The 26,767-nt window shown below is 49.2% G+C and overlaps 1 protein-coding gene across 6 annotated transcripts in view; it reads right to left on the minus strand.

Annotated features, from left to right (window-relative positions):
• The window catches only part of Camta (Calmodulin-binding transcription activator), a 528,965-nt gene that overhangs the window by 281,282 nt on the left and 220,916 nt on the right, over window positions 1–26,767 (minus strand). Inside the window, exon 1 of one of the 6 annotated variants that reach the window (XM_075684813.1) lies at window positions 19,001–21,294. The exons of the other annotated variants lie outside the window; for them this stretch is intronic. Coding sequence (XP_075540928.1) covers window positions 19,001–19,007 — 7 coding nt within the window. The 5' untranslated portion in view covers window positions 19,008–21,294. Of the gene's footprint in view, window positions 1–19,000; window positions 21,295–26,767 lie in introns of those variants that run through there. 6 annotated transcript variants of the gene reach the window in all.

Raw genomic sequence — 26,767 nt, forward strand, 5'->3', positions numbered from 1 at the left:
GTCGCAATTGAACAGATCTTGCTCCATGATTCTGACTTCTTTTATATATGCTATCTTCTCTCAAGCACCGGAATACCGGACGAGCAGTGGAGAAGCGGGGCAAAGGAAAAAACCACTTCCCTTTCTGGCGCCCTCTACAGGCGCTATGAACGCCTTCGGTGTTTCGTTTGGGTGATCAATTTTAGTCGTGCCACGCAAGCTGTCTTCCCAATGCTCGGGTCACAAAAAAAAAAAAAAACGCTAACTAGAGTTCCAGCCACATCCACAGAACTCGGTCTCGGAATCGCTACGCGAAAGATACTTTGAGGGCGGCTTCAATTAATATGCGCGGCTTTTTTTCCCCCGTGTTCTTCGCAAAGAAAACGAAAGTGCCAGAAAAACCTAGAAGAAAGGGTGGCTGCGTCGGGCCCAAATTAGACCCCGCCGGAAACCAAGGATCGAATCAGAGAGGCAAATGCGATTCGAAACGAAACAGCGCACTTCTTTATCGCTTCGGGAATGGAGAAAGACAAAGGCCAGAATTTAAACCGACCTTCTTCCTCTTTTTTTTTTCTTTTTCGCCGCATTGTATCTCCGGAAGGCGATTGCACAAAGCAATGGCGAAGTTGGAAAGGAAGAAAGAAACAAAGAAAACAGAAAAAGAAAGGAAAGGAACGAGGAAAGAAGAACAATAAGACGCGATCTCGAACGTAGGAGAAAGTGGCACCGAAACAGCCGTGCTGAGGCGGCATTGAACGGGGACGCGTGAAGCAATGCACATTAAGGGTTCGAGCTCCTTCGGGGCTACGTATTAATCTTGGGGATCTCATTAATAAGGGAATCCTTAATGAGCGGTTCAACCAGGTTCGGGAGGGTGGCGCTTTCTCTGCTGGTCCTTGTTTTTCGATCTTGTATCAGTGATAGCGTCGCTACGCTTAGGCAAGGGCTGAACGCCCAGGAATAGGAATAAATAATACACGAACCCGCATAAACATGCAAAGAGAGAGACAGAGAGAAAGAAAGAGAAGGAGGGAGGGGAGGGGAGGGGGAAGACAGAGCGGCCACTCCCAAGTCACTAGCGGGTTGCCGTATAATAACGGTTCGCTGGCATCGTTCACTTCACAGTATATACTCTCAGAACAGATGCACCCGAGATGCGCACGGAACTTGTATTAGCGCCAGTTATTTACCGAATGTCAATTTCGAAAAGAGACCGGAAGTTAGGTTCTAGTAGGCTTCAACTGGAGCTAATTGGCACGACATCATTCGGTTTACTCCGGAGGTTTCGGCACTAAGGATAAGAAGATGGACAAAGACGTGCTATTGCGCAATATATAAAATGTTTATCATTCTCAAGCGCGCACCTCATGGGGAAATCAAAAGTGCTGATACGACTGCATTTGATCTCTTAATACGCACAAATTTCTTTCTATTTGTGACGCTGTACTGCATTGTATAAGTAAAACCTCGTTATAACAAGGACGAAATGGGTGCCAGAATTAGTTTGTTAAATACATTACTTCGTTATATCCACTGCTACATACACAGCATTATGAATCTCTATGGGGACCTCAAGGGAACTTTCACTTCGTAGTATCCCTTATTTCGTGATACCACGTTTCGTTATAACGAGATATGACTATTTGATTTGCGATTGCGAAGAATTAAAGAGTTGACATCTTTATTTTTTATTTATTTCATACTACAGATCATGTTACAGATCCTAGCAGATCAAATACAGAAATTGATAACATATGTTCAAACGTAACAAATAAAAGCATCAAAATAAACACCGTGAGCATCAAAATGCGTTGTCGTAGTTGTCCGTCCTCGCCCTTCTTACTGCCTCTTGTGTCAGCGTAAACCAGCGGAATAAACCAAATGAGGTCAAGCCACGTGAGCAAACGTATCGCGGCCGCTACGTGAGCACAGACGAACGTGAGTATATCGACGCTTTGCCCTATATAGCACCAACAGTCGCGAACTAAATCAGCGCCGCAAGCAAGCACCACATGGATGCCGCACTCACAAACAGCGATTTCACACTTAAAGCCAACATTCCGCGGTGCTTGACACAAAGCCGTCCTTAATGTTGTACCACATTAACGTAATATCGCACTTTGAAGCGCATGCGTTTCGCCACATTTCTCGATAAAACAATATTCGTTCGGTGAACTATTAGCCCAAAGATAAAAACTGAGCGATTAGGACGCGTATATCTTCCAGGCGCTGCGTAAATGGTTACGAGTTGATTGAACGGTATTTATAGAGCGCAGACGCAATGGGAGACACACTTTCACCACTCTCCTACGCTAAGGGAAAAGCGATGTTGCAAGATTTATCGCCTCGGCTTTCAGCGCTCACATTTCCTTCGCAGCGCCACCAGCAAGAACAGACACGCATGCGAGGACATAAACAGGAAAAAAAAGAAAGCGCAGTTCTGGCAACGAACACAGGCGTTTCTTATGTTCAGAAAAAAAAATATATGTAAGAACGCCAAAGAGCGATATTATGAACACAATCGTCAACATACATGGATTAGAAAAAAAAAAGAAGCGCAAAATATTCGAGCGCGCTGCACTGAAACACCGCGATAGAAGCGCCGAGCATTTCGCAGTAGCCCGCATTTTGCAACGACGGAAAATTTAACCAGCACGTGCCACGCTCTCACACTGCACCCATCCAAGCCGCCGGCGCTCGCACCTTTTCTTTTCCATAATCACCATGGCAGCGAGCCCGATGGCGCAACGTATTGATGGCTTCGCGCAAAGCACGCAGCTGCGCGCCGCCTATATACGGCTACGCATCTCTGCTCGACCAGCCCACACACACAGCAGGCGGGAGATGAAGGAAGTTAGGCAGCATCGGCCTCACTTTTTCAATGCTAAAGTTTCATTGCGCAAGGAACACAACTCACACGAAAGGACGCTAATGAAAAAAGAGCAATTCAATCGCTTCGGAATAGAAGCTACTCTTTCAAAACTGCGCCTGCCTTTATAAGCGCAAAAAAGAAAAGAAAAGAAAAAGGCAAAAAGAGAAAAGAAAGTCTATTGAACAGTTCAGTGTTCGCTTACGACTGAATGCAATGCAAAGGCTTCCAGCCGGTAAACAACGACGCAGAGCCGAGCATTCGCGTCCAACTATCTGACGTCAATGGAAGGTGCGCGGAAATGTCACCACGACGGTGTCACCCCTCTTTCATATTTACGTATTTTTGAGTTCACTAAGCCTGCACTCCCGGCAAATTCACAAAGCTTTTTGCGCTTAAGTGCTGTCTGAAATTGGCCTTCCATTATAACGTCGGGTATGCCCAAGGTCATGTTTTGCAGGCATCTGTTCTTACGAACGGTTCTAGCGCAAGAATGCACTTTTTTTTGTGTGTGTGTGAATACGTGCCTTGAAAATTACACAAGCTAGCTTATAACCTGATATTTCTCATTAGGGCTCTCTTAACGTACCGCTGGTTACAGTCAAAATTGCGCAGTCTCCTTGCCTGCATCTTCCTTTAGGTGAAAGCGGAATGGTATGAGAGTGTGAACACGGAAGTGGGGAAAAAAAAGGTATTCAAAAGGCGACGACACTTAATGGTTAATTTAACCTAACTATACGCCCGCTCAGGCACCTTGTTATCTGCGCAAAGAAACCGCATTAGGTTCCACATCATGAAGTGGGCTGAATATGCACCTCTTGTGCTCGTACCGACGCATTAAGCGCGCCACCGCGCCACAATGGTAACAAACAGCGCTTGCCACGTCGTTTTTTAGGCAAACGACGACTAACGTTTACGAAGTTGACATCGCCGAGCGAAAGGACTAATGACTTCCGTCACTGATTCATATCACGCGAGCCTAGCTTCCTACATTTACTTATTTTCATCCGAGTACGTTAGAGATACGCGTTCCCTAACATGGGGCCATGTTTCCATCCCACGTCTAATACATCTCACGAGGACAAGAGAGAGAGAAAAGGGCGCATAAAAAGGGAGGGAGCTTAACCAGAGGCAGTTCCGGTTGGATACCCTGCACGGGGGAAAGGGTTAAGGGGGATAAAAAGAGAAAGAGAGCGGAAGGGCGGGAGATAGAGAGAAATAGATACGAGCACGAACAAACCGCGTACAGTACAGAGCGGTAGGGGGCGGCGTTCTTGCAGTCTATCGTGAAGCCGCGCAGACCGCAGGAACCTTAATAAAGCGAGTAAGGCCTTTAGCGTGGACGTTCTGTGGGAGCACTGACCTAAAGCTTTGAGTTCTAATGGTGGACGATTGTCCAACTGGTCCACTACTCTGCACAGCACTTGTCTCTGGGTACTGTATCACGGGCAGACACAGATAATATGTGCGAGCGTCTCATCGATGTTCTCACGAGGACAAAATAGAGTATAAATTTATGCGAAATGCAAGCGACGGTCAAATGTAACAGCTTGGCTAAATGTCACAGTGCACATAGGAACGAAATGGAACGAGATTCATTCAATCTTCACCTCCACGGCAGCGTGGAGAAGTACCGCGTTTGGGCGCTGAGCCTGTATCGCAGAACACGTCGCATTAAGATTCACTCACTCTCGTGCGTATGCGCTCATGCGTGACTGCTTCTTTGTGAAAGCGAGAACGGGCGCGCGCCTGTGTGGTCTCTTCTTCGAATTCTCCTATGGCTATCTTTCTCAGTCTTTGTCTTTCTGTCTATCTCCTCCTTCCACTCTCTCTTTTTATCCCCATTCACCATTCCTCCCGTGCAGGGTAGCCACCCCGAACTACCTCTGGTTAACCTCCCTGCCTTTCTATGCATCCTTTTTTTCTCTCTCTCTCTCTTCTATGACTAAAGAAAGCGCTAGTGGAAAGCCAAAGTGAACGTGACAACGATTATTTACAACACTGATATTGATTATTAAATGTGGGCAAATATAGAAAGGACCGGGTTACATTGCAGTTCATACGAATACTATAGGTAAAGTTATTCATTTCACGTATCGACACAGATTACATTTCAATTTGAACTTACTCATAATACGAATGCAGCTTTATTTCAATAAAATGAAATTGTACACAGTTTTAGTAGATTTTACATTATTTTATTATTCTTGCAGAAACTTCTTATCAGTGAGGCCTCACTTCTTATCCGTGTGTTGTCAAAGTATAGTAGCGTGTTAGTGACATGCCTACCAGCTTTCTTACATTAATAGCTACATTGCTTGGCTTTTCGACAGGACCTCATGAACGAAGCAGACTTGTTTGTTGACGTGTAATGTCGTCTCTTTGTTATGACTGAACGCAGCCTTTTAATAATAATAATAATAATAATAATAATAATAATAATAATAATAATAATAATAATAATAATAATAATAATAATAATAATAATAATAATAATAATAATAATAATAATAATAATAATAATAATAAAGAAAAGCGAGTTACTTGAAATTCTTTTTCACTTGCCACGCATTATTAGCCTTCTTCAGGGCTTAACATTTCCACGATAAATAAAGGAAGAAAACATTGCGCGGGCACTGAGTTCACAGTGTAGCAGTTTGCGTCCGCCATTTCCCGAAGGGGAAACGCAAGGGGAAACCAAGCAACGACGACGCCTGGGCATTACGCGGCTTAAACCGGCGCACTGAAGCCATTTCGCCATGTTTACACTCTTGCTGATGCCGCCCGCAGGAAAAATAAAACAAAAAACGAAAGCAGCAACGCTACTGCGAGAAGCGGACTAAGCCACTGTTGACATGGCAACGCACTGCCACTGAAATATTTTAATATGCCGCAGGCGCGGGCCCTTTCCTCCCCTATAATCACCTCGTCGCGTTCGTGGAAAGACTAGCTGCGAGGAGGCGAGGCGCTCATAAGAGGAGCAGCACGCGCGAGTTCTATGGCGCCAGTCTCTAAGCAGTTCTTTCATAAGGCAACACTCGCTGGCTTGACACGTTGCGCTGCCTTTCATTCGTCCTATGTTGTTTCTCCGACGCCAGAGTTGCGCGGCGCCGCTCAATAAGCGCCTATTTCCTCTTCGTCGTCTTTTCTGTTGTTGGCTGGCATTTCGCTATTCCAGCTTCTTCCGCTACTCGACATCAAAAATAGTTACAAAACGATCTACTGCATGGCGCGTCACCAGTGCACGGGTGACGCACCACGAAAAGGTGCATCCGTATGCGAGCAAAGGATGCCGCGCCACCTACAGCCCATATACTGGACTCAAATGCTATCAGGCTTACCAAAATAGATTCTCGCTTAAGCCAACACTTGAATTCACGCTGTTCGTGTCTGGAGCACTCGCGCCCAGTACTCTAGAACGTTCCTCCGCTCTACATCCCGCGTCGTTTAAATGATGACGACGATAATCGCAAATGGCACTCCGTTTGATTCGAGATAGCGACAAATAATCGGCTAGCCAGTGTGACCTACTTACTCGTTGCCATATTCTAATATAGCAGAAAACACGGAGAATTCTCGTGGTGGCCTGACGACGGGTTCCCATGGCAAAGCTCTGGCTTCAGACACGCCACTCGTTCGACAACAGTTGATCATTCCCTGTCTCCATATTCCTGCGAATATCTGTCTCATTTGAATTCATATCCTAATCTGACATTCTGATTGTCCCTGAACGCTATCAGGTGCCACAAACACTTGTATATGTATTTGGCGTTTGTCCCGCGTACGTGATAGAACGACAGGAAACTGGTCTCTTCGATTGCACATGTCTTTAGGAGCCCGCCACATGATGAGTTTGCTTCGGGTCACTGCGCATTGACGTAGCAGTCATGATTACAAGAGCAGCTATAGCCTTTCTCCAAGCCACACGGCGAGACGCACGGCTTCAGAGATGTCGCAACGCAATATACTCGCATGAACGTACCTCCTCTTCTTACCACCATTAATATTCCTCTCTTTCCCCATCCCTTTTGCCAGTGCACAGTAGCAGGCGAGAGAAAGCTATAGCTCAGGCCGACCACTCTGCCCTTGTGTAATTCTTTTTCTCTGCCAATATCATCTTCACCTCGCAAAGCTACTTATGTCGTGGGAATGAATGCCAGAATCGCCCCGCGTATAAAATGATGCTTGCGGTTCAATAACAGTTCACGGCGATTCGTGAGAAAATATTCTTTAGGAACACCTGCTCACAGTGTCTATTCCGATGCGCTGAAATGGAGATGCGTTGCTCAAGAAACTGCTGGTTGTGGGCACTACCGAGAGGCGTTACGTTCGTTCGAGGGGCGGTGTTGTGCAGTCGATGTGCCGCTTGAAATACGGTGGCCATTTCGGCTGATTGTGTGTTTCGCGATCAGTGTTAACGAATGGGTTAGGATGTTCGACGATCGAAAGCAAGCCTCTGACGCAAGGACACCTGTCGGACGACGTCCGCACTGCCTTGTTCAAAGGGAAACGCAGAAAACAGTTTCTGCAGCCTGTGGAGCCACTGAAAAGTTCTCCCAACGTGGCACGCAGTTACAACGGCCCGCACGAGGGCTCAGATTCTTCGAAAAGTGCAAATCACTGAAAGGAAACGCAGTTTATTGACGAGCCGCGCCTTAGCAGGGCGGTATCCAACAAGAAATGGTGCACCATGACGATGTCATTGATCGACGGCCCTTCCCGCTGCAGACGCGCGTCACAGTTGATGAATCATCGTGGGACGTTCCACCTCGACAACGACTAAAACAAAGCTTGGGAGCAGAGAAAAGGGGGAGGTTCTTCTGGGGAGAGACATACACACGACTGTCTGACACACACGCGAACAGGCCAATTGCCCCGTTTTGCTTGTTCGCTTACCGTTCCGTCTCCGAGCACGCGCGTGTAATTCATGACGAACATTGAGTTGGGCCAGCACTGACTGATGATCAGCACTGACTGATGATCAGAATTCGAAACGGCGTTGACAGAATTTTTCTTCCCCGATGTACGACGTGTGTAATACAAGGAGAAAGTGCGCAGACGTGGCGAAGAAAAGTTCTGCGGTGATGCACATTGCTGCGCGACTTGCTTGGTGCACACTTCAAGACGGTTAAGTATAGAAGCGATTTGTATTCAGGAGTTTAAGCAGGAGTTTAAGGAGACGGCAGAAACACGGAGGAAAAAAACACAGGAACATGTAACGTGCAAAGGGGCACACTGCGGGTGGGCACGTTACCACTAAACGTCCAGAAACCTTAGATCGCTCCTGACTTAAACAGGTAGGAGTAGCACCTAGCACTGTCATCTACCCTTATGTGCGATCCATTATAACAATTCATTAGGACAGTTCATACAACGTTTATAGGCTTCTTGTAGATCAATACGCGCTCGCTCCTAAGAGCTGTTATCTTTTAAGTAGAATATGTATATTTTTGGTCTATTGCGATACAACGCCATCCGAGTTCATTGTCTGCGGGATGTCTATATAAGTCAGCCGACAAAAGTTGTGAGGTAGAAAGGCCCCTCCCTGTTTACAGACAAGCGGCAGAGCGTGACATCATGAAGATGCGTCGGCGCTGCCATCACATTCAGAGGCGGAGGGGGGGGGGGGGTTGATGTTGAAAGCTATACCGCGTGAATTTTCCTACAGGCAAGATTAGTACACGCAGCCAAGCTTTAATAAGGTAATTTGAATATACTGTTCCTCGAAGCTGCGATAAGCGAAGAAGCAAGGATGACCAAGCCTTCGTTTGCTCTTTCTGCTTGCATTGTGCCTCCCTCGGTTGCTGGTTTTCTTCTGGTGCTGCAGTTTTTCTCTGTTTACATTATTTTTGTGCATTAGCAACAGGAAACGACGTTTGTGCTGCACCCTGAAGCCTTCTACTCTGCTGGGAGATCCTCCCCGCGGATCTTGCCATGGAAGATGTGGTCTTGGACGCGTCTGGCGGTCAGCATAGACCGCCCGCGGCTCGGAAGCGGCTCAGTTCGGCAGTAGGGTCCGACGCTACTGATTCCGAGCTTTCTGACTCAAGATCGGAAGATTCAGATGCTTTCATACCTGTCAAGCACCGCCGCCCACGACGGATGTCTCAGGCGTCGTCCTCAAGTGAAGGGACTATCATATACAGCACCATCAAGACTACGACAGTAGCTTTCATTCCCATCGACGCGATTGTAAGCCTGAATGCTATCTCTCGACAGAAACTTAATGATTTCTTCTTCAAACTTGCCCCTGGACTAATCCAAGAGGTTCGCGTGAACCCATGGAAAAATGTCATTGCCGTTGACACGACTGATGATAAGATGGTGCAAACTCTACTTGGTTTGTCTGAAATCTGTGGGGTCCACACACGTCCCTACATACCACAGGGTACAAATATAGTGGCTGGTGTCGTATCTGATGTGGAGTTGGATCTCAAAGACGACGTTTTTAAGAACATGATCGTTTGCACGCCACCATGCAAAATAATTAGCGTTCGAAGGCTGGGCACGTCAAAGTGCATGAGAGAGAGAGAGAAAATAATGCAGAGAAAGGCAGGGAGGTTAACCAGAGGTAGTTCCGGTTGGCTACCCTGCGCAGGGGGAAGGGTTAAGAGGGATAAAAAGAGAAAGAGAGTGGAAGGGGGAGATAGAAAGAAAGGGAGACAAGCACAAACAAAGCGCGTACACTACAGAACGGTAGGGGGCGGCATTCTTAGAGTCTGTCGTGAAGCCCCGTAGACCGCAAGAACGTTAATAGCGCGAATAAGGCCTTCAACGCGGATGTTCTTTCGGAGCATTGGCCTAAAGCTTTTAGTTCTGAAAGTGGACGATTGTCCAGCTTGTCCAGTACCCTGCACATCACTTGTCTCTCAGCACTGTATCGCGGGCAGACACAGATAATGTGTGCGAGCGTCTCGTCGATGTTACATGTGTCGCACGTGGGGCTGTCGGCCATTCCTATGAAGAAAGCATAGGCTTTTGTAAATGCAACGCCTAGCCACAGACGGTAAAGCATGGTCTGTTCACGTCGTGGTAATCCAGGCGGGAGGTGCATCCGAATGTCCGGAGACAACGAACGCAACCGACACATGGTGAAAACATTTGAGTCCCACAGGGGCGAAGTACACTCACGGGACATCAATCGCAGCCCAGCCGCAGCGTCTGTTCGCGAAAGCGGAATGAAGACTCGTTGACCACTTTCATGTGCCGATCGGGCGGCTTCGTCGGCTTGGTCATTCCCGCTGATGTTACAATGTCCTGGAAGCCACTGAAAGATTATGTTGTGTCCCTTATCATAGCTTTGATGATATATGTGCCGAATTTCTGAGGCCAGTTGTTCATTGGGTCCGTGGCGCATTGGGCTTCGTATGCACTGAAGGGCTGCCTTGGAGTCACTGAAGACTGTCCATTGTTGCGGTGGTTTCTGCTTAATGAAATCAAGTGCAGCACGGAGCGCCGCGAGTTCTGCACCCGTTGATGTGGTCACACATGAAGTTCTTAACTTGATTTCCTCAGATTGTGCCGGGATGATGACTGCAGCAGCAGCGCTGTTGAGTTTTACTGAGCCATCTGTGTATACATGTTTCCGGAATCTGTGCACGTTGTGAATGTGCTCCAAAGTTGCTTGCTTCAAAGATTGCAATGGCGCTCCAGCTTTCTTTCTGACTCCTGGAATTGTCAGTTGCACTTGCGGCCGGTGCAGACACCACAATGGATCTGACAATCGTGAAGCGGGCGTAAATTCTGATGGCAAGTACGACTGATGTCTCACAATAGTTTTAGCAAAAGTTGAAAGTGGCCTTTTTGCTGGCAAGCAAGCAAGATGGTGTGAGGGAATCCGAGTCAGGTGTCGGATGTGCGCTCTCAGGACATCTGTATCAATGTAGACTGTCAAAGGCGCGTCTCTGGCTATGGCCACTGTCGCAATCGATGACGTTGTTTTGGGAAGACCGAGACAAGTCCTGAGTGCTTGGGCTTGCACGCTCTGGAGTTTGCGAATATTCGTAGTACAAGTATTACCTATTACAGGTAAGCTGTACCGCAGGAAGCCCAAAAACAGTGCTCGATATAGTTGCAACATTGACGGTACTGTTGCGCCCCAGGACTTCCCGCCGAGAAACGCAAGAAGGTCCACAATGGCGGCCAAACGCTTCGTCATGTACGAGATGTGAGGGCTCCAAGACAAGTCTCTATCAATGATGACGCCAAGAAATCGGTGCGTTCGTCTATATCGTATGATTTGGTCATTAATCCGCAAAGCATACGGGGACATCGATTTACGAGTAAAAGCAACGACTGCACATTTCTCAGAAGAAAGCTCCAGGCCTTGTCTTCTTAGGTATCTTGACACAGCCGTTGAGGCTTTCTGAAGTCGTGCGCGGACTTGTACACGTGTCACGCCTGAAGCCCATATGCAAATGTCGTCTGCATATACGGAGAGCTGTACGGTTTGCGGTAACGAATCAGCGAGACCAACGAGCACCAGGTTGAAAAGGGTAGGGCTGAGTACTCCGCCTTGCGGTACACCACGACTGGTATAGCTAGATGGCGTTGGTCCGTCTTCAGTCAAAATAAAGAAAGATCTTCCATGCAAATAGTTGCATATCCAGCGAAAGGTGCGTCCACCAATCCCTACAGCTTCTAAGGCGTCCAGAATTGCCTGATGATCTACATTGTCGTACGCACCTTTAACATCAAGGAATAGGGCCGCAGTGATTCGTTTCAGATGTTTCTGGTGTTGTACGTATGTTACCAGGTCGATAACGCTATCTATTGACGAGCGGCCACGTCAAAAACCAGCCATTACCTCTGGATAGACGTTGTAGAATTCTAAGTACCATTCTAGCCGTGCAAGTATCATTCTTTCCATTACCTTGCCGACACAGCTGGCCAGTGCTATTGGACGGTAAGATGATAATTCCAACGGGGATTTGCCAGCCTTGAGGAGTGGAACAAGCCGGCTGGATTTCCACGTTGTAGGGACCAAGCCGTCACGCCATGATGCGTTGTATAGGCCAAGAAGGGCATCTCTGGCCTCTGGACCAAGGTTTACAAGCGCAGAGTATGTGATGCCATCGTGTCCTGGTGACGAAGATCGCCTGCAACCAGCAAGTGCGGCCTCCAGTTCTTCGATGGAGAAGGCAGTGTCCATACGAGGATCCCGGGAGCAAGGGGGCACAATGGGAATAGGTGCGCAAGGTGAATACGTGAGCGCCGGACCCGCGATCCTTGCGCAGTAATCTTCGGCTACCTCGACTTCTCGGCGTCCTTGATGTAGGGTGTTGCGTTTCGCCTGCGACACGTGGTTTTGCCGGCGCGACTGCGGCGGGGCGGCAGACATTTTGGCCCGATCGTCGTCGCCGCAACACTCATCGCCAGGTGTTTCCAGGCGCGACTGCGGCGATGCGACCGCCTAGGGATCATCCTCGCATTCCAGTCATTGTGCCCGAAACAGGCGATGCCAAAGCAGGGATCTCATTCCAGTTATTGGGCCCGAAACAGGCGATGCCAAAGCAGGGATCTCGTTCCAGTCATTGTGCCCGAAACAGGCGATGCCAAAGCAGGGATCTCATTCCAGTTATTGGGCCCGAAACAGGCGATGCCAAAGCAGGGATCTCGTTCCAGTCATTGTGCCCGAAACAGGCGATGCCAAAGCAGGGACCATCCTCTCATTACAGTCATTGTGTCCGACCGGCAGCGCCACGACAGGGTGCTACGAGATCGTGCTCGACATGGTGCTACGGCATCGCTACGACAGTGTGCGTCACCATTAGCCCATTGTACATTCACGTGCTCGTCTTTTGAGGGGTTCCTTCTTGCCCTCAACTGCGAGAGTATAAAAACAGCTGCCCCCGGACGCCAAAGGAAGGGCTCCGATTTCTTCTGTTGAGTGAAGTGCTCTCCCGTCTCTCTACTTCGGTCAAACCTGACCGCCAACTCTTTGCGATGTTAAAATAAACAAGTTGTTTCGTTGTTACCAGTCGACTCATGCTTTGCCGGGACCTTCGGATGCTTCCAGTTGTACCCCAGGCCGCCAGGCCAACGCTACCCTTGGGGCTTGCGACCCAGGTACAACCACGGGCGTCAGCGCCGAGTTCCCAACAGATCGTACCAGCAGTCAGATCCCAAACAAGGGCTAGAGACTTAAATGGACGACGCTGTTGAGGAGCTGTTCGAAGACCACGGATTGTTCTCCAGACAACCGACAGAGGTTTACGTGGGTCGAGAGACTCACAAAACGACTTCCAGCGTTGATTGTGGAGTACAGCAAGGCGACGCTGAATTTTCTTTTGAATGCGTCTGGCCTCTCTAAGGTCGTAGAGTGATTTAGTCCGTCGGTACCGTCGCTCCGCTCGCCGGCGGATTGCACGGAGGCTCTGTATTTCCGAATCAAAATCCGTGTAGTTCTCTAATGGCCGAAATGAGCGCAAAGAATCCTGCATAGCCTTGGCGATCTCAAATTCTAGTGTGGTGTGTGTGCCTAGTCATATAAAGGCTGGACTTGTGCGCTATCCTGTTCGACCTTTCGTACCACATCCTTTGCAATGCCATAAATGTTTCAAGATTGGTCATGTTCTGGGCTTTTGCACCAGAGATCTGGTCTGTGCCAAATGCGGTGGGAATCACCATGTAGATTCCTGTGAAAGTCAGGCATATCGGTGCCCTAACTGTAATGGTGAACATTTGGCAACGGATAAAGGATGTCCCTCATTGAAGAATGAACTAAAGGCACTAAAAGAGAAAGCCATAAAGAAGGCAGCAGGAGATGAGAGCTCCCGTCGCCGTAGTGCTGCCCCAGCGACTGGAAAAGCAGCGCGTTCAAAGAGTGACAAAGAAACAACGCATCAGAAAGTAGGGGGGCGGACCTTCTGCCTCTCAGACACATCGTGGCCAGCGCTTCCATCGAAACCGCCGGAACAAGAATCTACAAAGACTTCGACCACAGTGGAAAGCACTGCAAACACAGTACCTAAACCGGTATCAGCCAACGACGATGTGCAACTTGTCAATCTTCTAAAGATGCTTGTCAACGTCATCAGATCTCTAATCGCCGCTCGCCAGACACCAGCAGCGTCAGCAGCAGAGCAACTTTTGGAGGCACTAGTTCCTGTCCTCGACGGCCTTCGCTAGACGTTGTACCGGAAACAATTCTAACAGTTGTCAGCAGCCTCGCCCCTTTGTGTTGCAATGGAATGTCAGGTCGATGCTACCGCGGCACGCTGATTTAGTCCTTCGACTAGTCGCTATGAAGACTCCACCAGACGTTGTAGCGCTTCAGGAAACTAACGCAAGGAAAGACGAATATCGATTGCCAGGCTTCGTGGGTGTCCACAGTAACACCCGATGCGCGGAACCAGCTTGTGGCTCTTTCCAGTGGGTGGAGGCGGCGCATACGCGCAATGCTTCAAAAGCATCAGTGTACGTTCGTGCTGACTTGGACTTCACGGTTATTGACACAGACGGCATCTGTGACGATGAGTTTGAGTGTGTAGCTGTTACTGTGAGCCTCAGAGGTGTGTGTACGACGGTGGCAAGCATATACAACAGGCCTACACGTTCTTCCGATACCTCGCTACTTGAGTGCTTAGTGTCTCGGTGTGGTGCCTCGTTTGTGTTATGCGGGGACTTTAATGCCCACCATCCACGATGGTGTAGCCGTCCCCAAGACAATCGTGGGGCAGAGATTAACGAGTTCATTATCAAGAATGATCTCCAAATACTGAATGACGGTTCACCTATATTTATTGGTAAAGGAAAGGAGCATTCCACTATAGACCTTGCGATAACAACCTGCTAAGCCGATAACAACGTGCTTAGCCTGGTCATGTGAACCCGACCCATGGGGCTCAGATCACCTACCCAATTGGTTAACACCAACACATACTGCGGGTAGCCAGGATGTCGTTTATACAGTTACTAACTGGGACAAGTTCCGACAGCTGATCTCAGAGGCACCATCTCAAGACAGCCTATTTAAACTTATGAGTGAGTGCTTACAAAAAGCTACAGTACAACGAAGACGGAATATCGGCAAACCAAATCCCGATCTAAAGCTTTTGCGGCTCCGTGCATGTCGACGGCGCGCTTATAGACGGGCACACCGCTCTAAACGACGCACCGACTGGACTATATACAATCGCCTTGATGCAGCCATACGGCGGCATACAAAACAGCTTCGTCGCAAGAGCTGGGAAGCTTTGTGTAGTTCGTTGCATACTGGAAGTGGTTTTGGAAATGTATGGCGCATACTGAAGGCTCCCCGCACTCCTGAAATCTGCAAGAATCCTATGGCTACATTCAGCATAGCGACTGGCCAGTCACCAAAAGTAATAACAGAGGCATTTGCAGACATTTTCGTCTCTCCTGCATCCAGTGACACCACAATTAGCGACCTTCCTTGTTTGACAAGTCACAGCACCTCACCGCTTCCTACGGTCCAGCTTGCCAGATGGACGAGGCAGATTTCACTCTTGAGGAGCTGCGACACGCTCTGAGCCTCTCCAAACGCCGCACTGCTCCAGGCGCAGATGGTGTGACGTACCAAGCATTGCGGAACGTTGATAAGAGTTTCCATGACCGTATATTGGACGAGTATAATGAAGTTTGGAGAACCGGTGTAATCCCTGCTGAGTGGAAATCGTCCGTGGTAATACCAATTTTAAAGCCCGGGCGTCCGGCAAGGCACCTCAAGTCCTACCGACCAATATCCCTAACTTCAAACATCATCAAATTAATGGAGCGAATGGTCTTGTTTCGCTTAGATGTCAGGCTAGAGGAGCTGAATTTTTTCCCTGATGTGATGAGTGGCTTTCGTTGCCGCCGTTCGGCTCTGGACGGCATATCAGACCTTGTCTCAGCACTCGAATTTGCTAAAGAAAACAAGCATTCCGCCTACATGCTCTTCCTAGACATACAGCAAGCTTTCGATTCAGTTCAGAATAAGGCGATTATTTTCGCTCTTGCAACCGCGGGAATTTCGGGTCGTCTGCTCCAGTTTGTGCATAATTTCCTATCGAAGCGCCAGATGAAAGTGCGTGTCGGAGGAGTAACTAGTGAATACCGAAATGTGAAGTGCGGTGATCCACAGGGCAGCGTATTATCGTCGCTTTTGTTTAACGCGGTACTCGCCGCGCTTCCAAGTCGTCTGCCTCGAGACACTGACTTCCCTGTGAGCATAGCTGTCTACGCAGATGACATTGCTCTGTGGATAAGCGGCCCTTCGCGCCTTGGTCCGCGGCTTCGTGCAAGCTTGCAAAGAGCTCTCAACGCTACTTCGGAGTACTTGGGTTAAGTTGGCCTGCTCATATCCCCTTCTAAGTCGGCTGCAATAGCATATCACCCTAAACAACGCGCTCGTCGAAAAATGAGCCGACTGTATCTTGACGAAACGCCTATAAACTGGGTGCGACAACACGGTTATTTGGGGTTAATTGTGGATGATCGCATCTCTTGGCGTCCTGCCGTTAAATCTGTACGACGCAAATCACACTCCCTTCTTAAGTATGTGGCCGCCTTGACTGCTCGAGGTGATGGTTGCGACCAAACAACGGCTCTTCAGGTGTACCAGTCATCTGTACTCTCAGGCATGCTGTACGCATTACCAATTTTGAACATACCACCTAATTTGATGGCCCAAATGGAGCGAGATCATCGCGTTGCCCTTCGACTAATGCTTGGATTACCTCATATGGCGCAATCTATTGCATTACTTACTGAAGCGCATCAGTTACCCCTGAAGCTGCAAGCAGATCAGAGAGCTCTGTATCATATTGAGCGTCTGCACCGCGCATCGAATGGTCAATCGCTCCTTGATCGTCTGATTCACCGCCCATTATCTCGCATGGGAAAACTGGCGGCATTATTTATGGATATCACTACCATTTCTGAACATGCTGCTTCAGATACGTCTCCGCCTCCAAAAGTTATCACGAAACACGTATTCCTCATTTTCTTCACAATCCCTGACATGCACAAAAAGTCTGATATGGCTGTTTCGGCAATATTTCAATTCGCTCAGTCTCACTTGTTCGAAAAGTTTCCAGATTATCTTAAAGTTTTCATAGATGCATCTGTACACAACGACGGTCAAGGCGCCTCTGCAGCTTTTTAGTGCCCTTCAACTCAAGTACGACGTATCTTTCAAATACCTCATCCAACTTCGTCAACGACTGCGGAACTAGCAGCGATTAATGTTGCACTGAAATACGTGCAAGAGGAGTTAATTACATCGAAGGTTGTCATCTTTACGGAGTCCCGTGCTGCCCTTAGCAGGTTACAACGCAGTGAGCTTGATTGTCCACTTGCGCGCAGCATTAATGACTCTGCGAGCAAAATTACCTCACGTGGGGTATTTCTCGTTGCTCAATGGATACCTTCACACGTAGGAATCGCCGGAAATGAAGAGGCTGATCGGCTCGCTTCAAGTTACGTTCATAACAACTGTCACTGCCCAGAAATTATGTGCAAGCTTGATGACGCTCGTCTGCTGATTCGTCGCCACCTATTCAAGCAGCATCCAGATCAGCGCGTCGCAAATGGAACGTTCTCGCCCCGTGTTCGTGGTCGAGGCTTGCCTCATCGCGCTAGAGCACAACTGCTCATGCTGAGGGTTGGTTGCGTGAACGTGCACGAACGTTTATACAGACAAGGGCGTGCGGAAAGTCCATTGTGCACGTCTTGTGGCTGCTACGAGGCACTTCAGCACCTTATACTTGAGTGTCCCGCTTTCAGTGCGCAGCGCATGTCGCTAGTGAGAAACTATCATCTTCTTGGCCTGCAGTGTGCGACACTCGAGGAATGTTTATACCCCAGTGGCTGTGCATCTAAACGTGATCAGGCCCATCGCGCCCTCCTAACCTTTATAGACCTAACTAACTTAGGTCCACGTTTGTAGCATGAACATTCAACATTCTGTAGCAGTGACCGGCCCTATTGTGTGTGATCAGTACTGTGCCCTAACGCTTCTTCCTTCGAAGATGGGAGGTGGCGGGTTCAAACACCTTGTAGTGTATATTGTGAAACGGTGATTACGTGCAGGTGATTACGTGAAACAGTTATTACGTGCAGCTTTACTTGGCGTCTCATCGTGGAGAACACAATTAGCCGCATAGCGAACTAGCCATGGATGTGGTTGATAATTGTGGAGGCTGTTCGACGCGGCGTTACTTTAATTCCGGCTGCAGAGTTCTACTTTATTCATTAGATTTGTCCTGTTGCAGTGTTCTACTTTGGTCTTTAGATTTGTCCTGTTGCTCTCCTTTCCTCTTTCGTTTTTCCTCCCCTCCTTCCTATCTTCCATTTCTGTGTTGCTGTCACCTCCCTTCAGAAGAGTAGGCAGGCGTTGTGCCCCTTCCGGTGGCAGTTGCCAGCCTGCTCCTCGCTTTCCCTTTCCTGTTACCTGTGTATATGTGTTCAAAACAAATGATAATAATAATAATTCAACAATATACAGACTTCACAGGAAAACGTCTGTCGACATTAAATATTTTCTTCTCGAGCGTTGTGCTAAGACAATGACGTCAAAGAATCAGTGTTTCTGGAACCCTTTAGGCCCAAAAGTTCAAGCTTTCAAACATACATAAAAAGATAATGAGGGGCTAGTTGACTTATGATTGTCGTAAGTAATTAATGCACCAATGCAATAACAAGGGAGGAGGCCACACAAGAAGTCGCATATCGACAGCTTGCCGAACACTGGATGTCACTAGAACGAACCCTTAGACAAACGGGCTTGTCTTCGCAGGGCAGCAACTTAAGAAGACGCACAGAACGTTTAACAGAGCGATTAAATGGGCTAGTTCGTGCACGTTCATTGCCATTGCGCCATGTACAGCCCACCCCAACGAGGACAAGATGGACACTGACTGCACAACGGGGATAAGATGAAAGTGACGCGAAGGAGCGCTTCTCCAAGTCAGTTTGCGTCTTCGTTCCCAGTGAGTGTCCATGCTGCCCCCGTCGGTGCGTGCCATATATACACAGCGCAATAAGAATGAACATACATGACACTTAGACTGCTTCTACGCAACGCCTTCTGTTGGGTCGCCCAACTTTATTTACTTGCTCTCGGGGCCTCGTCATCAGCGTAACAATTTCGCGCGACGAGCCTCGCAAGCTGCAACAGCCTCCAAAGAAAGTTTGTCGAGCACTCACGTGACATCGCACGCGTGGTCGAGTCGTTCCCGCGCAGCTCGGCGACGAGGGAGACGAGAGACCGGGCGGGGGGCCGTTCCCTCAGCGGGTTCCCGCGAGCAGCCTGGAGCGGAGGGCGGCCCCCGCGGGAGGATCGCCACGTGGCGTCGGCCCGCGACAGGGCGCGCTCGGACGGCACCACCACGACGACGACGGCAGCCGGACGACGGCGGCGGCAGCGGCGGAGACGGGACCACGCGGCGAATGACCCTCGAGTCCCGATGTCGTCGCCCGCCTACGGCACGCTCCGCGACCACCGCTCATGTCACTCGGGCGCTCACCACGCCGCCTCACGACAACGCACCCGGGTTCCTTTCTTTGCGTTTTCGCTCGTGTGCTGACGCGCCGACACGGAGACAGGCTCGGGCGCTAGAGTTCTTCGATTAGCGCAGACACAGGCAGTTGGAGAAAGGCGGCCAAACGAGCACCCCTGGTGTCCTCTTCCTCACTCGCACGCCGAAGATGGTCTGTTCTCGCGAGGGATGCGCCAGCCGTTTCAAAGAGATAACGGGAAACTTTTCAGACAGCTCGGTCACTGAGATGCAACGTCTCGTAGAGCACCGGCTGGGCTTTTGTTCACTCAGGAGCTTGTGGCACTGACTCGAAGCCCAGAACCTTTTCAGTAATAGGTGGCAAAGTACACCGAACCTGATTGACGTTAGAAAGAAGCTGGGTTTCCCTTCTCAGACAAAGTGTCGTATACTCCGCCCACTTCGTGGAGACCCGAGTCCGAAACTTGCCGGGTGAATAATGTAATTGCGCGAACAGTCTCTTAGGAAGGCGGTCTACGTAAACGATGGTCGTTGTTCGTAGGCCGGTAACCGGAGTCAAGTTGGATTTAGATCAGATAGTGACAAATGCAACGAGGAAGACTCGAAGTCGCAGTTATGTAATTGCGGTAAAACGCTGTGTGTCCATTTGCCGGGCAACCTTTTGCGAAGTTTTTCACGAAGGTGCCGCACTTAAGAAAGGAAAAAAAAAATAAGTTGTAACACGCTCAAGACCCAAGTCCTGCACTATACGAGGACGTTAAGTGCACCAGATGGAAGCAGAACCGGTATTGTCGCGAAATAAGATGCTGTTTCTCGCGCAATCGTCTAAAGACAAAGTACACAGAATAACAGACTCGTTGGGCTACGGTAGTCTTCCGCTTTCAGCAATAGCGCTTTCTCAACGAATCAGTCACTTGTTCTGTCAGCTTATGAGACAGATCACCAAGCGAAAGACGAGGCACGTGAAGAAACAAATATCGCTCTATTAGAAACAACGCTGTGAGTTCAAAACAGCAGGTTGGAATATGCAAGAGGATAACTAAGTAGCGGGAAATATACCCAGAACAGGCACCTTGCTTTGTACAGGACAGTTTCAATGTAAGGTTCAACCAACAACAAACAATTGTGACACGAACCTAAAGGCCACAAAGGCAGACTTTTAATTCAGAACAATGATTCTCTCTCAAAAATGTTCCCACGCGAAGCACTTTACCAACGCGGCCACAGAACAGTTCGAAACGCCGAATTCTAGCTGAAACCTGCTAATGCGGAACTTGAGTTCAGCCTATGTGTCCCAGAAAGGAAACAATGGATTAATCATGGCAGGAAGCGAGAAAGTGCCGTCGTGACCAGCACGCACCATTGGAAAGCTGTCGCCGATGCTATACGCTCACGACGATGTGAAATGGTTCTTTCGGTGCGCAGTTAGGTCACCATGGGAAACCGAGCGGCCAGTAAAACGATCACAAAGTCGGCGTCTGGCCGTCGCGGCAAGAACTTCGTATCGGCGAACGTAGACAGTCTCCGGGAGCGAAGAATCAGCAGCAAGAGAGCGGCACGACGACGATGCGGGAGTGAAACTGTCGCCGAACAAAACCAGGAGGGGCAGAAAGTAAACACCGACGACAACAGACCGGACAGCCAGCAGGAGGAGCAAAATAATCGAAGGAGGCGGAAGTTGTGAACCGTGCGCCGCCTATGGCTCGCCCCGAGAGAGGAGAATCAAAAGTTGGCAACGTTACTAGTGCCCCCCTGGTCCCGGCGAGTCTCACGCGACGGACGTTGACGACCGGGCCACCACCACCACCACCGGGCGAGAGTCGCGCCAAGCACGTCAGCCGCACGAGACGGCGGGGCGGCGCGCGCACCGCGAAAGCTCACACACACACAACACAGCGGCGGCCGGCGAGCGGCGCCGACTGCTTCGGCGGCAACAAAAACAACCACAAGAAGCACCGCTCCGTTCGGGAAACTCCGGCGGCGTCCACGCGAGTCGAAGCTCGAGGCCGCTTTGCGCTTGCGCCCCGCGCGACCGACGCTGGGCGAAGAGCGCGCGCCAGACGGCGGCGCGGTCGGCATCGCCTACCGCCTACCTCCTCCTCCTCCTCTTCGTCCACGACAGGGGGAGGAGAGGGACCGCGCAGGCGCATCATTGTTCGGCCGCCTCTCCCGCTTTCCCTACGGCTTCCTTCCCTTTTTGAGGAGTCCTCCAGACGATCCGAGAGAAGAGCGGGCGCCTGGCACAGCGGCGCGACGGTGGGAATGCGCGCGAGAGAGGCTGAGAAGCCACGTCGGCCTTCGATGAAAGTTTCACGCTCCGTAAATAGGCTGTGCTCCACCGCCTCGAAGAAATATCAGCGAAGTATAGTTATCGAAGAGCCTCGTCAGGAAGAAGAAATAAATGTTCACAGTCGACTGAAGCCGACTTAAGTTCAGTTAAGTGCGGTCTATGAGCAAGGGGAAATGTGGTTAACGGGCTTAACACAGAGGGAAATAGAAAACAAGATATGTGAATGTTTTACAGCGAGGACTATCCGCAACATCGGGCCAGAACAAGTAATATATTTTGCATTATTAGCCGCACATTGTTCAACAAGTGAGACAGACTGGAAAAAAAATCATATTCACGTTTCACTCCGTGAACGCGGGTGATGCTCAAGCGTATGGGTGCTATTACCATACGCTTGCGCGTAACCCGCGTTTTCATATTCGGTGTGGGTCGACTCGCGCTCGGCCTACAGCCGATTGCGTTTCTGCTCCGTCCTTCTCACTAGGCGCTCGGTCTCTCGATCACCAGACGAAGCCGGTACATCCGTAGGGCACACGGGGCCCGTAGCAACTGCCAGAGCACGCGCACCCAGCGGGCCTCGCCTACCCTCCCCTTCCGCGACACTCCGCCTCATTTCTCTTCCCCCTCCGCGGCGTTCTCCTCCTTTAAACCTCCAGACGCCTTTCGCCTCTGGCACTCGCTTCCCTATCCCAAGCAGCACAATTTCCAGAAGCGCTGTTTCTTTCCTGTAGCCGTATTAATACCTTAAACTGCACGCTATTTAACCACACACGTTAAAACGGTGCCCGCATGTAACGCTTCCGGGCAGCTATTTAAGGAATGTTTTTTTTTCAGACAACTCAATTCATCTACACATACTTATCGTCACGTGTACGTCATTTATAATACTCCCCCCGTTATACCTAATTCATTTTAGCCGGCAGCAATATTTCTTCAAAGAGAAAGGGCTAAATTCTACGCCGATTGTAGAGCACACTTGCAATGTTCTGGAGCGCTTACAGAAGTAAGTTACTGCAGGGAATGTAATTAATTAACCCGCACAGTTAGAACTTGACATACTTATCACCCGCAGTTTGCCCTGTATTTCTACCAAACGAATGTTCTTCGTTTAGTTTAACGAGGAAAGGGGAATCCACTTTTAATGTTGAGGCGCAAAGGAAAAAAGTCAGAAAAGGCTTGACTGGTGCCTACACATTGTTCACAGACACAAAGGCAGCTGGATGTGAAAAATAACACTTATGCACACAAGCTTATACTCACACTCACACTCAAATTTACAAATTGGGCTCAAAGTTCACCAACAGTATTATATATATATATATATATATATATATATATATATATATATATATATATATATATATATATATATATATATAGAATACATTGTGAACTAACATTAGTTGGGCTGCTGAGCACGAGGTCGCGGGATCGAATCCCGGCCACGGCGGCCGCATTTCGATGGGGGCGAAATGCGAAAACACCCGTGTGCTTAGATTTAGGTGCACTTTAAAGAACCCCAGGTGGTCAAAATTTCCGGAGTCCTCCACTACGGCGTGCCTCATAATCAGAAAGTGGTTTTGGCGCGTAAAACCCCAAATATTATTATTAACTAACATTAGAAACTCAAAAGCTACATGAAGAAATTCTATAGTTGGGCAAGAGGAGTAGCTGAAAAGACGTAAGCGCGCCGACTGCAAGAAAAAAAAAAGTTCGCTTAGCAACATGTACCAAACTCACACAGAAAGATTTCTTTAAAAATTCGCAGAACACATGAAAAAAATAGAAGAAACAAAAGAAAACATTATTTTCTAAGTTTATGAATTCTTTAGAGTGCCGGGCAACCTATAATTAAGTATTTGTAAACAACAGTCGGACCTTGCGCAATAGATTTCCCAGTCTCTTCGGCACTCGAGTTGCATGCGGTTCCTGTTGAGTGCGGCACCGCGGAGACGTACTACGCACCTCGTATAACGCATCTAAAGCAAAATCGAGCATCTAGTAATTATTTGCACCTCTTATAGTTAATTCAGAGATATTAAACATTCAAAACACATTACCCCTTACCTGACCATCCCTCTACCTATGGCCCCGGAACCAACGTGTCGACAAGGAGATTTATTTTTCAGTCAAGCCGTGACGAAGACAAGGGCACTTAATTGTCGAAAAGTTGGCTCCAGCTTAATGTATGGTTTCTTTTTTCAACACCGTCGACGACTTGAGATATTCACCTTCCGACGAACCTCCCTCTCCTGACCCCCGCTGTACGCACACTCTGAATGGCGCCCGCACGAAAGACGCACTAACCCCTGTGCCACCATCGTGGCGGATACCCCATGTACCCACAGTTTATGGCACTGTATGCCCGCGCTACGCCCCCTACACGGCTCTACATGTCCCGGCTTTTAAGCATTAGCCAAGTGGCTGACCCCACTCACTTCATACCAAGATCGACGGTACCTTGCGGTCGTCATCGCCTGCGTCCTGTCGTACGCTGCCAGCGAGACCCTGAAGAGAGGGCCCCGACATCCTACCTACCTTTCCTGCAATGATAATTTTCGCTCCATCTTGTTCGGACGTATTTATTATCTGTCATAGCGCAGTATAATGCTGACAATAAATATTACTGCGTTATTTTGACACCGTGGTCATACGTGGCAGCTAAAGGAACGAATGTGTGACAGTGACATCGATGGTGAAACCGTAGCGAGTCTCGCTGCATTCTTTCGCATGTGACTATCGGCCGCCGTATCAGGGCTTTTGCATCGGCGCGGGGGTCCATTGAAGACCACGACGAGAGGATAGGAGAAGCATGACAGAATTTAGAGCTGTGAGCTTACTCCGTCATATGCCCGAATCTCGCTTTATTTCCTCCAATTGAGATGTTTCCTTCTTTTCTGAATTTGTTGAGTAGTTTTTGTAGCCGTTGACACGTGAACTTATTTGCATTACGGGAACGTTTGATGGCTCACTTATAAAAGCTGACGCGCGTGACCCGCTGATCAGATTTGGACGATCGCCGACTTCGTTCGTCGCTATCGTTGTGCTTTAAGTATAGCCTGTTTTTGCCGGCACAGGCTCGCCCAATAAAAGTTAGTTTCGTCATTCACAGTATTGCTACTGTGTTCTTTGCCGTCCCTACTGCGTGACACTATTGTTGCTTCGACAACCGCCGTAATCACGGCCAAGAAAATAGCTATGTTGTTTGCTTGCATATACTATACACGCCTTCCTTCGTTCTGGCTTCGTCATCATCCATCATCCCTCTTTGTTTCTTTCTTTCTCTCTCTCTCATTCCCTCCTTCCCCCTTTTTCAGAGGGGTAGGCAAAAAAAAAAAATAACCGATCACATTGGTTCAGTGTGACCTTGTCTACCTTCCTGCTAATAAATTCTCTGTACACCACGTACGAAAAAGGTCGATGTGTAGCGCTGAAAGGTGCACAAGAAAGTTTTATACCTGAGAGTGACAGTTCTTACTGCGTTTTTTTTTTCTTCTGCATTCGATCTTGTCCGCTATGTGCTCTTGGAAACGTCACACAGTACCGGCTCACCCAAACCTCTATGCCATCTGGTATTTCCACCTGAAATCATGACCAGCGAAAATCGATAAAGGAAAGCTGTCGCGCGACACTTTTTGGCTTTACCTTAGAAAAGAAAAAGACGTTATAAGAAAGGCGTGAATTTATTGTGTAGAACAACGTATAGAAAGTGCAGACGTTTAGGATGAGTCCGAGCCACAATGTGGTACACGGACAAAAGTTGACGTTACTGAGTATCAGAGTTAAAACGCCGTGACCGTTAGTTTTCAAAACCAAATCTGAAACAGGGTCCATCGGAATGGCGAAGTCTGTTAACATTGCAGCTTGTGTAAAGGTTTATAAAAACTGCTTCGGGCCGAAATTAAGTTCCTAACGCGAAAGTGCAGTCGGGGGTCATTTCGCGTAAGCGAGGACAGTCATCAACGACCTCCTTAAATGAAACGTCAGTACTATACGCACTCCAAAACTGCGGCTACTTTCCCCTCCCCAGCTCACGGAGGACAGCGTACAATAAATGGTCGACGATCGGCCGGCGGTTAAATAGGTCACACGGCCGCCGGTTTAATTCCGTCTCCGCGCGCTCGCAGTGAACTCCGCGATATCTACCAGAACTTCAATAGGGCGTTATCACTCATTTCCTATCTTTACGGCGCAGCAGAGAGTCGTTAAGAGCAGCTCGCTAACAGCGAGCGCGGGCGCAAAGAATGGCGCGAGACCCTCGCAAACAACGAGACGCTGTAGTGTCGCCGCTCGCCGTCCTGTCGTAGCCGGGAAACGGTGTTAATGAGTGCGGAAACCATCATTTCGAGTCCGGTCCCCACGGGCGCGATCCTTAACGAGCGAGAGAAAGTGCGCCGAGTTCCACACGAGTTCGAGACTTGCCGGGGCTCGTTTGGGAAGCGCGAGGGCCACAGTTTCTTTAAAAAAAAAAAAAGGGGGGGGGGGGGGTAGGCCGAAAGAGACCGGCGACTCGCGCCGGAAAGAGCTAAGGCGGCGCAATCGGACGAAGCCGACGACGAAAAGAAAGATTGTGATCTCCGAAGGAAACGACAAGACTTGAGAATAGGGAAGAAGGGCGACGAAAACGGGGGCGCCGTGCGGAAGCAAAGGAAGAAGAGGAGAAAGTGCACAATCTTGACACAATGGCGCGCTCGAGGTTCGAAAGGAAAGCCTACGCACAAAGGAACGACGACGACCGCTAAAGGATGAGAAAAAAGAAAAAAAAAGACAGGAAAACTGAGATAAACATAAAGATGGGAGAAGAGGAAGGGCTTGAGCGTCGGAGGGTCGGCCGGTCGGTCGGTCGGTACGGCGGACCCTCGATGAAGCAGGAATCGCCGGGGACGGAAAAGGGAAGCGGAAACCGCGAGGAGCGGGCGCGGAAGGCGGAAGTTATCCGACGACCGAGCGGGCGATAGCGCGCGGGCAGACGAGGCCTCCTCGTCATCGGCGACGGCCCTGGGTCATCTTCTCGGTTGGCACACCGTACTCCTCCTTCTCCTTCTGATGGCAGCGCGTTTCTTTTTCGTTTCGCGCCATGGAGCTCGAGACAGGGTCAGTCCTTACATGTGTGTGTGTGGGAGGGGGGGGAGGGGGGGGGCTGTTTAACGTGGTTTCACGCACGCA

This window comes from Dermacentor variabilis, chromosome 3, assembly GCF_050947875.1.
Source record: "Dermacentor variabilis isolate Ectoservices chromosome 3, ASM5094787v1, whole genome shotgun sequence".
In the NCBI taxonomy this organism is placed as follows: domain Eukaryota; kingdom Metazoa; phylum Arthropoda; class Arachnida; order Ixodida; family Ixodidae; genus Dermacentor; species Dermacentor variabilis.